Raw genomic sequence first — 14988 nt, forward strand, 5'->3', positions numbered from 1 at the left:
ATGTATAATACTTATAAATGATACTTATAAGTTAACTGTGCTCTAGGAACCTTCAGTAATTTGAATGTTTTAATTTTGCATGAAAGAGAAACATGCCTCTCCTAATAAATCTTTGGCATTTTTGTGAACATTTATTAAAATATATTGCTTTTTTTGGGCTTCCCTGGTGGCGCAGTGGTTGAGAATCTGCCTGCCAATGCAGGGGACACGGGTTCGGGCCCTGGTCTGGGAAGATCCCACATGCCGTGGAGCAGCTGGGTCCGTGAGCCACAACTACTGAGCCTGCGCGTCTGGAGCCCGTGCTCCGCAACAAGAGAGGCCGCGATAGTGAGTGGCCCGCGCACCGCGATGAAGAGTGGCCCCCGCTTGCTGCAACTAGAGAAAGCCCTCGCACAGAAGCGAAGCCCCAACACAAACAAAAATAAATAAATAAATAAATAAATTTAAAATATATTGCTTTTTGATGCTTTAAAATTGATTTTATAAATTAAAAGACCAAATGAAGACAGAAGTTCAGTAATTAAATGAAATAGTTTTGATATACAAAACTGGAGAGAAGGAGCAACTTAAAATTTCAATGTTTAGGTTTTGCATCTCAGTTTATTATGAGTGTGCAAGAAACATTTTGTAATAATGGAGAGTCATTTCATGTAATAGCATATTCTTTGTGATATAATGAAAGATTACAGGGCAAAGTCAGACTACTCAGTGTTAAACCTAGAAATGATTTGTACTCTGTCCCACGTTTTACAGATTTTGGACTTAGGGGTCCAGTAGGTTTGATCATTTTTAGTGTTCATATACTCTACCTAGAAATAAGTGAGAGCAGTGCTTAGAACAAAAACTTAGGATAAGTAATTCTTGGACTCTCAAGCATTTTCCTTCATTTTAAAACCCTACTTGTATAATCTCATAGTCAATTGTCAGTTTATCATGTTGGAATCATTCTTTTCATAGTAACTGATGGTTGCTGACAACTGACCTCCTCTGGATGTAGTCCTAGCAGTTCTATGTGCAACCTTCTCAGAATGCCCCGATTAGTGACCCCAATCTTGGCGAAAAGGCTCTATCTGTCCAACAAGAAATGGGGACTTTAATTTTTCAGTCAGCTGTCCTCTGACATTCCTAGTATTAGAAGCCTGTGATGGAATTGTCTGCACTTCATGAAGTACGTTTATAACAACAATTCTTTTCACAGAAGAGCAAATTTAGCATATAAATTTGTAGGTTAATGCCTCAAATTGTTATTTGCATCTTTGGTTGGAAGCAATAGTGGAAAATGTATTGATTGTTTTCAACTCATGGATGCTGGAAACCTACTTGAATATGCAGTGCCTTGACACTGGCTCATGCTTTTCAAGTTACATTATGAAATAATTATCTGCTGTTCCTTTTTAAAATTTAGAAGTTAATATAGTTTTCATACATTTTTAAAGCTAACTTTATAAGTACAATTAAATAATGTGAGTAATTAAAAGTTGGGAGTTCCTGTTTGTTTCATTTTCTGCTTTCTCCTAAAGCCAATTTTTCCCATCATAAGAGTTAAATCTGCATGGTGAACCATTTATACTTGATGTAATTTGGAAAGTACAGAAATCATCCTTGCTTCAAGCCAGGGTTCCTACAATTTTGACAGTCCCTAAGCATGCCACCATGATTCAATCCCTTAGATTAAAAAATCAAAAGCCACTGGTTGTATGGTAATAGATGGATTTGAGGGGAATCTATGAAATAAGTATTGTCCTTTTAATAGTTTTAGAATGATCAGCTAGTCTAGTCATTTACAATGTCTTCTGAAAAAGTGATCTTTTGTGGGGGGAGAAGGAGGAAGAAGGAGAAAATATTCAGAAAATGAGATTAAATTTAATCTGGCTAAATTAGAAAAATAGTTTTCCTGAAGGATTTTCAAGAAGTTATACTGTTTTGAGGCCAAAATCAGTATTTCACACATCTGTTCATCTACTCTGTTCTCATAACTATATTTTAACGCATGTTTTATTGTTCTTGTTTATAAAAGTAAGAAAAGATCACTATAGGAAATTTGGAAAACACTAAAGACTATAAAGAAGAAAATGAAATCAACTGCTGTTGAATAACCCAAACTTTAACTCCTGTAGTAATTTTTATATGTTTACCTTTAAAATGGTATAGTATATAACCAATTTTTCTCAATTATGAGAAAAATTGGCCTTATTTCATAAAGTTCAACATAATTAGCAAACCATATTAACTTATCTTACTCCAATACTTTTTGTAAAAATTTGTCTACTTAATCCTACAAATGTGAAAAAACATGAGCAATACTATTCCATAAAAATTGTGTATTGTTTTCTTCTCGTATCTCTAACATGTTTAAAAATGTACTCATTGCCTTATTGGCGAAGTGGTAAGGTAGAGACTTATGTTGGCTAACAATTATGATTCGCATTTTACTTTCATTGATCTTATAGTGTAATTTCCTTTCAGAGTCTAGCAATAATTCAGTATTTGTATCAGAAATATTTAAATTTCTGTCTGCTTAAATAGAAATTTGTAAGGCATTTTGTCAGGGAGATTAAATAAATATCATTTTGATATATAGACTCTCTCCTTTCTCGCTGACATCCATGTCCTTTTGTAAAATGCTCTAGGGCAACAAAAGTTTATGATCTTTTCCCAAAAAGCAAATGTTTAAAATCCACTAACTTTGGAGGTCTTTTTCAAACTTGAAATTTCCTTTTAATCTGTATCATAAAGGTTTCTTTTAATGGCAAATATAGTGTTTTCCCCTTTAGTTAGTAATATTCCTATGATTCTTCAAAAGTAATCTATGCATTCATGGCATGGGAAAATATGATAATAATATTCAACAACTCCTATGATAACCAAATTACTCTACAGAGTAGTTCACATCATGGCCACTGTGATATAAGGTTATGGTTTACTTTTTAAATGTGGACCATGGTTTGGAAGAACAACTTTTGATATATCAGAATATAGTGATCACATGAATACGCATTACTCTTTTGACCCTCAGAAATCCTTTCTCTTCTCAGTGACATATTGCTAAGGTTTCTTTTATTTCTTTTTTTCTTTCTGCCTCAGAAAGGACAGCCTAGGCATATTCTTTGTTTTGAAAAATCTGTACTTCCCTTTTATTTTACCTTTCACTTCTTTTGAAATTATAAATTCTCTATTACTTATTTGCCTAACTTGCATTTATTACACTAATTCTTGTATTTTGTGATAAATGCAATTTAAAGATATTAAAACTTGAGTGTGATTTAATTTCAGCTTAATATAAAAACTCAGTCATTTGCATGGAGCTCCCAACCGTCCGTCTTTAGACAGGTCCATTAATTGTCACTTTCATCATGTAAAAATTAAAGGGGATTATTTTCTTATTGACTTAGTCATTGATTTTTTTAACTGCAGTACCTTTGAGTTCAATGTCAATTGTTTCAACCTCCGCATCATAATAATTAAGTATTAATACTCATATTACCTTAAGTAAACAAATGATCCCTATTTTTGAAAAAAAAATATTGTTTACTTAGAGCATTTTCCCTGCTCATTCTCGCTTTTCCTTTAAAAAAAAAAACAACTTAGCTCTATTTTCCCTCATAGAGATCTAGGTAAATGTTTTCATCTGGTTAGAAGTTTTTTGCCCTAATATTTGAGAAATATCTCTAGAAGAAATTAAAACTTCATTAAAACTTGGGGGAAGGGAGGACATTTCTTTCTTGTCCACAGGAGAATCCTACCATTAAGCATATTTCTTGGAACATACCAGTTAGTTCACTCAATATTTATTGAATAAATGAATGCTATCCCTGAGAAATGAATCAGTAATTCTTATTCTTAGTCTGTTTCATCATTAGCAGTGTTTAAGGCAACAGTGGAAATTTAAAGTATAATAGAGTTTTCTTCTCCCAGCTATGAAGGATTTGTTTGTTTTAGACTCAAAGCTCATGCCAAGAAGAAGTAGAGAAAATTAAATTTAAAAAAATCTTTTGATGGCATTGGAGAGATGATGAGGAAACCACTGCTCCACCTCTTTGACACATACTGCACAGTAATCTTTGCCTCTTGAGTGCCACAAGATTGTTTTAAATTCAGCTCTGCTTTTAGTGGTCATCTATTTTATCTGAGACTCTCATGCTAAGCAGATTAATAATTCAGCAGATACTTTCAGGGGAAAATTGAAGAACATTGGGATCATTTCTTACACCTCTTTCTCTTTGAGATCATGGGCCCACACTTCTCAGTGACTTGCATGGTCCTTGTATTTTTGTACTGTCTTTCACTAATGTGTGCTGTCATCTTTAGTATTTGCCTCTTTCTACATTGTTGTCCCAGTCATGGTTCTTGAAATGAGTACTTAGATCAGTGATTATTTGTCGTTCATTTATAATCAATTCAAATATCACTTCTAGTACTATCAGTTTTTATTTCTTTGCTGCACTTTCATTTCTTTTGGCAAATTCCTTCATTAGATTATCCATTTTTGTAAAATGTCACGTGGGTTTAACACTGGGAGAGAAGGAAGCAATGCAGCTATACACTTTGATGTCTTTGCTAAAACTGAGCAACAGATGCATAGTGACCAATCCTTGACAGACTTTGAAAGAAGCAAGGTGTGTGTCACTGGTCATGATGAACATCTCTTATTTGTGTAGTGATTTGTGGAGATTAACTGTGTGTAATTAGTGCACTTCTTATTCTTCAATGAAAAGCTTTTTTCAAATGAAGGATTATAAAGTGTGGGCAACACCTTTTCCACTGTGTGGCTTAAAAAAAAGAAAAGAAAAGGTGCCTGAGGTCATACAGCTAGTGAGTGGAAAGACAGACTAGAAAATGATAATTAAAGATAATTTGGCAATTAGTTTTAGTTGAATTATCTTTCATTTGACTGAAAATAAAAAAGAAAGAAAGAGAGAACAGTCAAGAAATAATTGTGACATTTACAATTATTATTTCTAATAAAACAGTTTGCCGGGAGGATTCATACCACTCTGTGGTCTCATGTGCTGCTGTAGTTCTCACTCCCACGGACCCAACAATAGAGATGAAGAAAAGAGAGGAACTAAAATTTCCTGAGCCTTCGAAACAGTAAGTAGTTCATTTGATTTTTCAGAGTGTTGTAAAACTTACTAGTTAGATAACTGATCAGAATTTGATCACTCAAAAATTGTGCTTTATAATGAATGTATTAATATTAGTATATTGAGAGAACAGAAATAAATTTTGCACATTTTAAAAAATCAACTTATCCTAATAATGCCTCAATGAATAACTTCTGTCTTCTGACTTTGTGTGTTTGAACTATATGCCTTTCAAGTTTCATTTTGTTACCTCATCTCAGTGATGTGAGTAAGTAGACTGAAGCCCTTCATTTCCTTAACACTGACTGTGATTATGGATGTACTGTTCTTGGATTCCTTATTTTATAGTTTTAGTCTTTAATGGTCTAAAATATGATCACTTTTAAATATAAATTTCTTAGCCTTAAGTTGGTTTGTACTTTATAAGGAATGAAAGTTATTTTTAACTTTATACTATTTAATGTTTCCATATTTTTTTCCATTTAAACAGATCAAGCTTCATTTAAATTTAAATTTGATCTTATATTGAATAAATAATAGATTTTTTTCTTATAATGGCCAAATAATTAAATTCATAATAGCAAATGTAAGGTACATGGACTTAAAATATCAAATAAACTAGGATTATTTCTAGTTATGTATTAAGTAAATTAAAAGGGAAAACCTACTGATGATTTTCCAGTCAAAGTGGTGCCATGCTTGCTTTAAGGTCTTGGGTAGGAGACTAAGAGATGTATGGTGTTGCCAAGGATTGCTGGCTGCAGTAGGAGTTACCTTGTAGTACCTACTGTTTTCCCCCATTAGATTGACTGTATCATACTTGTTTGTTTCTTGATGTCTTTCTACTGGATAAGCTGCTAAGACTGAGTTTCCTGGAACATGATAGTGTCTGATACTCTTTGGGAAAATCAATTAGAAAATCCCTTAATGTCACATTCGGTAATGTCAAAGTCAAATAGAGCAATGTGTATATTTGATGGCATGAAGACAGTATTAATATTCTCATCATAGAGGAAAGAAATACTAACCAATTCAGAAAGTAATGATTGTAATTCAGTTTTAATATAATCTAAAAGTGAAAACAATTCAACTACTCTTAATACAGTCTAATTTTTCAGTTCCAAAAGCCTTTTTTGTCTAATAGGAAGAAAATTACAGCTCATATGTGACAATTGAATTATATTAGAAAACTCAAATGCATTTTTTGCAATGTATGTATGTTTATATTTGTAAATTGGATCTTAAATTCTCTTAATTGTCTTTCAGTGACTCTATTCAAAACTGGCGAATAGTATTATTTGTTTACATAAAATGTCTTTTTTCCCGTCTTAGATACTTCATAAATATTCATTCTTCTTTATTCTGAGGTATAGATTGAAGTAGACAGCATTTGTTAACTGGCTGTTCTTTTTCTTCCTGTTACAGAACATTCACTCTGATACTCCTCTGTATTCTTTGAATCTACTTTCTCATTTAAACACTCTCCCTCAATAGGATCATTCATTCATTTCTATAGGTTTTGTTATTGTTTTGTTTTTCTGAGTCAGAGAGATCTTGGTTAAAATCTTAACTTTTCTACATATTAGGTGGAAATTGGAGACAGTTTACTTAAACTCTTTGTCTTTTTTTTTCTACATCTGTCAGAAAAAATGGGGTGATATCACCATCTTTACAGGGTCATTGTTAGTGTTATGTGAAGTGATGTTGTTAAAGGACCTGAAATCTAAAAATCCATAAAAGTGTTAGTTATGTTTCCCCTTCCATAGCTTCAACTACCAACATTACTGATGATTTACAGATATATATTCTTCTCCTGAAGGTTCTTCTTAATGCAAGTCTAATATATAAAGTTCTTGACCAGGCTTGTCTAACTAGGTGTCCTACCAGAATCTTTTACTAAGTATGTTTAAACCAAATTAATGACCCTTCTAGCCCCCTCAAGCTTTTCATTCCTTCTGATTTCCATATTTATGTAAAGCGACCATTATTTTTCTTTTCTTAAAATCTTGATATGTTTTTTCCTCACATCTCACATTCAATTAGTTATTGATTACTTGATTAACGTCTCTGTTATATTTTTCTTACCATTTGAGCTGACCAGGAAGGCATACACTTCTTATATTTTAAAACTTTTTCTAACATGTATATTCAATGAGATCTTAATAAAGCCATTCAAATAGTGGTCATCTATCAAATGGAGATTACATATGCCCTCCATACCTCACACTGCTGTTTTGAGAATTAAATGATAGGTATGGCTATATCACAAGAACACAATTCAGATGTAGTGATTAATTCAAAACTCTTGTTTGCCACTGAGAGAAGCCCCGATGTAAATTGATTTCAGAAAAATCAAGGGTGATGGTTGTTATTGGCTCATGTAACTGAAAGTGTAGAGGTAGAAATTTCCTCAAGTATGGTTGAGTCTGGTACTCAGACAATGTCAAGGAGGGTCATTTTCTCCATCTGCTTCTCTTTGCTCTGCTTTCTGATCTGTAGTTTCCATTTTCAGAGAGGTTCCTCTAGTGACATTACTGCCTTCAGCAGGTACTGAGATGGGTTTTTATCTTTTCAACAAATCCAGTGGAAAGAAATGGTTTCTCATTCCCTTTAATCAAAACAAAAAGAGCCCCATATTTGAGTGTCATTGGCTTTGACCAGCTTAGCTTGTTTGACATGACTATGCTGAAGCAATCACTGTATTTAGGAATATTTGATGATTGATTGGCTAGAAACAGGTTACTTGACAAACTCTGGAGCAGAGGGTAGAGATGAGAGGGAAAAGGTGAGTCCATACTCACAATATGGGTGATGTTGGGAAAAGAAGGCAGGTATGACGCTACGAAGTCAAAACAATGGATACTCAATATAGGTAGTAATATTAGCACCATTAGTTTTAAAAGTCAGAATTCTTTATTATGCTGAAACTATGGACTTTGAAATACTACATTAAAATACAATCATGTGTATCTTCATTTCTTGTTTTAAATGATTTCTCACCTATTTAATTTTATTTCATATTATTTGATCCAGCTGTGCTATTGAGAGGCAGTATAACTTGATGGTTAGGAATTCAGGCCTTGGGCTAGTTTTTGATGCTTTCTTAACCATTGTTTGTTTCTTTTTAATGTGGGAGTTACTTTATCTATCTTACAGTGCAATGCCTAAAACAAAATATGAAGGCAAGAATATAAAATTTTTGTAATTATTTACAACATATATATTAGGTAAATAAACATGCCACATTTTTATAGATGGAGTTACTAAAGCCCTATGTAGTATTCGTTTTGTGTATTTTGGATTTCTCATTAGGAAAATTAATAACCCACCAGTATAATACTAAGATACTAGAATGCTTTATGTTGAGACATTGTCTTTGGATACTTAATATTCCCTTTAAATTCAGGGTGGAATTATTTCTTTAAGTAAATTTTTGTCTCAGATTTTACACACTTCACATGATGAATTCATAAACAATTGAGTCTTTGAAACATAGGACTCACAGAGTCCATGTAGTTTAGAACTCATCAAATCTCTTGCTAGGAGGAACTGCAATAATCTTAGTATATGGGCTTTAGAATACATAAGATTGTACATACAAAAGAATATGTAAGATAATGTATTTTGATGCTGTTGTAATTAGGTGAAGAGGTAAAACATGCACTTAAAAAGGTAAATCACAGTATAAAAGCAACAGATGCTTTTTCTCCAATGTAAGAGGTAGATTTTCGCCAGGCATATGATTGTTTAAAGTTAAGTCAGGTTTATTGATATATCAGTATAAATTTATGAAAGTAAACCCAGAATATTGGTCTTAAATATACCATACCATTTTATTGATGTATCATTTTAGAGTGTAAGAAACATTTTATGACTGAAATACTTATATTATTTTACCAACTTTTAGTCATATTCTGGTGATTAATAAATATTCTATATTTGACAATTTATTTTTAAATATTCTCATGTATTTATCAATTTTAGATATATTTATTGTAATAAGAAAAAAATAGCAGTTATGAATTCCTATTAGGGATGAAGTATAAATTTTTCAGCATAGCAAGTGATAGGGAGGAAATACCTAAATCTTTTAGAAGGAAAGCTACATTCTGAGCATTATAGTGGGAGAGAGTCAGAGCTTGTCTCTCATTTTCATATCTAAAGTTTCCCTTAATTCAGAAAACGAAGGTGTGGATTTTACTTTACTTTTCAGTCTAGTCTAACAGGTAGCTCAGAATACCATGGAAAGGATAAATTTGCTGGAAAAAAAGAAAAAATCCCTGTGATCCAATAAAATTATACAATTTCCAAATATTTGACCATAAGCATAGAATGTTGTGATCAAAGCTTTGAGTATGAAGCTTTATAAATTTAAAAAATCCTAATATTGAAAATGTATGTCCATATGTCCAGTCACACTAAGCATGTTACTCAAACCTAAACATTTCTCAAATCACAGATGTGAGCAAATGAGCGCCTCATGAAATGTACATACAATTCAAAATCTGAAGAGAATGAAAGAATACAGCTTCCACGATTGGTTATAGATTTTATTTTGTGCTTTTTTTAGAAATATGTTTTTGAAATGCATACACTCTGTTTGTACATACCATGGCTCAATATCTGAAATGAAGGGATTTTATGGACAATTGTAAATTTGGAAATATAGAGGTGAAAGGGAAAGAGAAATTATCCTGTTACTTCTTTGTCCATTTCTGTGTTTTTATTTTATTTTATAGAGAGAGATCTAAACTTCCTAATAATGTGATCTATTGTTTCATTTTATGGAAATGAAGCATTACCTAAACATTTTGTCGATCAGTCCAAGTTTCAAGGTCTCCATGTAATGATTCATGTGGTTGACCTGAGGAAGGTTCATGGAGCTGCTTCCGAAAGGTCACGGATGCTATCATTTAGTATAGAATGTCTTATCTTTTAAGAATGGCTAAAACTACCTATTTTATTCTTAGAGAATGCTTAAGAATATAAGTTTAAAGTTCTATCAACTCTTTTTATTTAGTTTTATAATAAATGAATAATGTATGTATATTAAAATAGGAAAAGTTTAAGTACTCTCTAATGTCAGCTATAAAGTTATTACACAAACTCTAGTTGTACTGGACACATCAAATGATTCTATTATCAGCTAGTTTCCAACTCTCCTTTACAAATTTCAGGGGAACGTATTCATTTATCCTTTTAAATAGACATGTATTCATTAATTTAATCCATAAAAAATAGATAGTTCTTGAGTATTTGCTTTGTTCTTGGCACTGTGCCCAGGGCTGGGCATTTTGAGTTGAAAGGCAGGTGCTGTCTCTCATGAAACTTAGAGTGTAGTCAAGTCAAGACACACATTGATTGATTAATTGCAACAATGCAAGATTGTGGAAGTGACAATGGCTATAATATAGAGGTATATGTATATCATGTTATAAGGGCTTATGGTAAGGGGCTTTAACATGGCCAAGAGAGTCAGGGAAAACTTCCCTGAGGAAGTGACACTTGAGCTAAGATATGGAGGATATTAGTTAACTAAGTGAAAATGCAAAGGAGGAACTTAGCAGCAGAGAGAAGGGCTTGTTGAAATATCCTGTGATGGCTGGGAGCACGGAGAAATGAAAGCTGGTGGGAGTAAAAGGGAGCCAAAAACATGTATCTAAGCAGGGCCCAGGTAACACAATCAGATTTCTCTTTAGAAAACTTTGTCCTGGTTTCTTATAAAGAGCAAATTGGGTGTGGTAGGGGCATTGGTATGATGGAGCTGGCTTGGGAGAACCAAATTGTTACCATTTCTTTTCAACTCCAGGTTCAGTGATCTCATGTTGGAAGCTTTCACTCAGCCATGGTGAGCGTATTTACACCACAGTAATTGGCAAATTCTATAAATCAGGGCTTTTCCCCCTCCCAGAGTACTCGTTGTTAACTGTTTACCAGCACACCTCTAAATGGGGTACAGGTTGAGTGTCTACAGTGAGATCATTTAGGTGATGGCTGACAGCAGCTTGGACTAGGGTGCTGCCATTGGAGATGATGAAATGTGAAAAGTGAACTCAGTCAATGTATTTTTCAGAACATAGGCAAATTATAGTTATTAAACTAAGACTTATAATACCAAGCCCTTACCAAGGATAAAGAAGAAACTACTCACTGTATGGTAAGATAATATATTATTGTGATAATCCTAGCATGTTATTTTGAATTAGTAATAGTTTAGTCAAGGGGGAGTTCTGATATTCTTTTAATTTATATTGGGTATTATCAGTGGAATTATATAAGTGGGAAACATACGAAAATGCATTTTGCACAAAATTCCTTCTTGAATTGTTACCATTGATTCTCACTGAAAATGCATATAAATGTAGGTAAATTTCATGTAGGACCTTACGTAAATTCTTATGATTCTTTACCAATAAATTTCCTCCTATATTTGATCTGTAGCCTTTAATTACCAACTATGACTTGGTGTCTTAAAACTCTCGCATTTAAAAAAAAAAGTCAGAAACTGAGGCATGACATAAATGGAATCACATAGTTTGTGTCCTCTTGTGCAACGCATCTTTCACTCAGCATGTTTTTTTTTTTTTTTAATGCTGAATCAAAACCCCACATTTGTTTATTTATTTATTTTTAGCTGTGTTGGGTCTTCGTTTCTGTGCGAGGGCTTTCTCTAGTTGCGGCAAGCGGGGGCCACTCTTCATCGCGGTGCGCGGGCCTCTCACTATCGCGGCCTCTCTTGTTGCGGGGCACAGGCTCCAGAGGCGCAGGCTCAGCAGTTGTGGCTCACGGGCCTAGTTGCTCCGCAGCATGTGGGATCTTCCCAGACCAGGGCTCGAACCCATGTCCCCCGCATTAGCAGGCAGACTCTCAACCACTGCGCCACCAGGGAAGCCCACTCAGCATGTTTTTGAGATTTTTCCATATTGTTGCATGTGCCATGGTCCATACCCGTTTATTAGTGAGCAGTGTTTCATCACATGGATGGGTCAGAGTTTGGTTAGTAGTTCAGTCCTGTCCTCTTTGACTTTGCCTTCAAAATCACTGAATCACAGAACCACAGGGCCTCTGGGTGTGGAAGACGTGTCTTAAAGGCCAGCTTAATCCCACCCCGCGCTTACACTACTTACTGATTTTCAGTGATTGGTACACTGCCCATGAAACAGTTGCCCAACCCCTGCTCATATACCTCCAGTGACCTGCCCTCGGAGGGCAGCTTCTTCTGTCCTTGTCCAGCCTTGCCTGTTGGGAAACTCCTCTTCATTTTAAGCTTATATCTACCTCCCTAGGTCATCGCCACAGAGGACCTAGTTCTTGTCCTGGGTCTAGGCACGGACAGTTAGCTCCTTTTTCCCCCACAGAAGCCATAGGGATCCAGGAGGCACAACTACCACCCAACAGTGTGCTGGTAAATGTTTAACTTATAGCTCTAGTTTAGTTATTTTTGTTGCTGTATAATATTCCATTATATAAATGGATCAAAATGTATTTATCCAATTTCCTGTGAATGGGTGTGTACATGGCTTGCAATGTTTACTTTACAAACAGTTCTGCTATGAACATTCATGGGCTCCTGCAGCTGGAAATGGATGGCAGAGTTGTAAGGCACATGCATTTTTCACTTCAACAGACGGTACTAAACCACTCTCCAGGGGTCCTCATTGTCCACACCTTTGTGCACACTTAGCCTCGTGAAGTTTTATACTTCCGCCAACCTTACGGGTGTAAACCAGCATCTCATTGTGGTTTTGATTTGCATTGACTTCTTTCTAGTGATCTTGAGCATCTTTGCAAGTGCTTATCGGACATTTGTGTTTCCTGTTCCAGAAATTGCCGATCCATATCTCTTGTCCATTTCTTTACTGGGGGATTTGTCTTTCTTTTATATTTACTTGGAGAAGTTCTTTGTATATTCAGATTTCCAAACTTGAATTGCTATGTGCATTGCAGATCTCTTTTCCAGTTGGTGGGATTTTTTTAAATAGACTTCTGATAAACATAATTTTCATTTAAAAATGAAACTGGGGCATAAACATGGCAAGTATCAGGACACTATTATGAATATGAAACAGCCCTCTTCCCATGCAGGCTTTCAAAAGAAACGATAACCTGTTTTGTGATTTTGCTCAATTCAACAGTGGAGAGGGCTGTCAGAGGAGATAAATGGAGAGATTTCTGTGGAGAGAGCTGTGGCCTAAATTTGAGTCTCCTCCACAGCTTTAGGAGAAGTTGGAGTTGGGAGGAGTAACTTTCTAATCCCAGGTCTAGTGAAGGGTCTTCAAGAGAATCATTCAGAGTTTCAAATGTGTTTTCTGCAATTGGAAACACAAAAGACAGATGCTGATTTATGCCTGAGAAAACTGAAGCAGAACACAGACTAGACTCTGACATCCGCCCAGAAAATCTGGAGAGTGAAGATGGGTTGGCCAACTGTGAAGGCAGAAGCATCTTGAACTCTCAAGAGCTGGTCAGGGAGACCACAAAATTTTTTGTAAACTATTTGGAGGGACGAGAAAACCCAGGAGATAGAGGTGAAGGATACCCATCCCCTCTCAGTAAGGGAACTGCAGGAGAGTGGCCCAGAAAGAGACCTCTGAAGAGACCACTTTTGTGCCCATTACTAGGCCCTAGAGCCAAGCAAAACTCTTCTACCAACTGAGAACCTCTCCCCTCTACCTTTCATCCTGGTGGCAGGAGTACATTCACTGTGAGTCCCTTGTAAGAGGATCCTTCTGTGTTTCATAGTATCTATTCACCTTATTGGAAAATGTCACATCAGTCACTGGTTTATTAAATTAAAAAAAAAAAAAAAAAAGACTCAAGAAAGTTGTTTTCATACTTCATGTGTTACTCAAGAACCAGTGGATTTTAATTCCAAATAAATAAAAATCCCCAGAGAACCTGCTTCCCTTGATTGAGTGTTGTTATTTTTTTTTCTGCTCCTTAGTGAATCATAATATCTGGTCCCTTGTGCAGACCAATCAAAAAATCCTATTGTAACATATGCATCTGATCTGAAAATCCTTCTTTGTACAGTGAACACACAAATGCTGTTTTTCAGATGAGTTGGGACAGCCTGATGACTGAAGTGTTTCAGTTCATCAGTGCAGCACAGTACCATTGTACTCTTTATAGTGTAATATAAATACAGTTTATCAGGTCGCTAAAAAAGACTGCAGGTGCATCACCATTGTAGTGAAAGTAGCTCTTATGCACAGATTAAAAGGATGATGCCAATTTTCAACTGCCCCTGCTAACATCATCCCATGGAAAAATTATGTTTTCAGATAAATGAAATATTTCAATTAAATTTATTCTGTAATGTAGATAATAACCTAAAATTATTTAATAATACCATAAACAAAGGCTATATTACCCAATATCAGTTTCCTGTTTTTCCCCTCTCAGGGGAGCTAGACTAGTACAAAAAAATCAAAAGCTTTGAAATCTAACGTATCTCTACTTAACAGCAAGATGATGTAGAGCAAGTTATTACTTTTATTGAAATCAAATATCCTCATTGATAAAATAAGGACAACAGCATTTGCTTTGTAAGGCTGTTTTAAGTATTCTGTAAGTATTCAATATATAAATGTAAAACGGGTAGAATAATTCTGGGCACAAACAAGAAAAACAATAAAAAATAACTTGATTTGATATCTCTTGGAGGAAGAAGTTGGTCATGAAGATAGGAGAGGAGGTCTATAAAAAAAACGTGATGCTCTATGGAATTTATGATTTTAGATATTTCCTCAAGATTACCGATTCATAATATGTGATTGCTTAATTTTTAAAGGAGAGTTTTTTCTTCTACTAGACTTGAGTCTCTTTTACAACAACATCTTTTTTTTTTTAATCTTCTCTAATACTTAGGATAATAATAACTAGTAGGTTCTCAAAAATACTG

At 34.6% G+C, this 14988-nt stretch overlaps 1 protein-coding gene across 6 annotated transcripts in view; it reads left to right on the forward strand.

Annotated features, from left to right (window-relative positions):
* CCSER1 (coiled-coil serine rich protein 1) overlaps positions 1 to 14988 on the forward strand; it is a 1296175-nt gene that overhangs the window by 304214 nt on the left and 976973 nt on the right. For all 6 annotated transcript variants that reach the window (XR_009503213.1, XM_059922414.1, XM_059922413.1 and 3 more), the window contains exon 5: positions 4971 to 5091. Coding sequence is in view for 5 of the 6 variants with exons in the window: in XM_059922414.1 (XP_059778397.1) it covers positions 4971 to 5091 (121 nt within the window). In the remaining variant the exon portion in view is untranslated. The remainder of the gene's footprint in view (positions 1 to 4970; positions 5092 to 14988) is intronic.

Source organism: Balaenoptera ricei, chromosome 5 (assembly GCF_028023285.1).
Source record: "Balaenoptera ricei isolate mBalRic1 chromosome 5, mBalRic1.hap2, whole genome shotgun sequence".
In the NCBI taxonomy this organism is placed as follows: domain Eukaryota; kingdom Metazoa; phylum Chordata; class Mammalia; order Artiodactyla; family Balaenopteridae; genus Balaenoptera; species Balaenoptera ricei.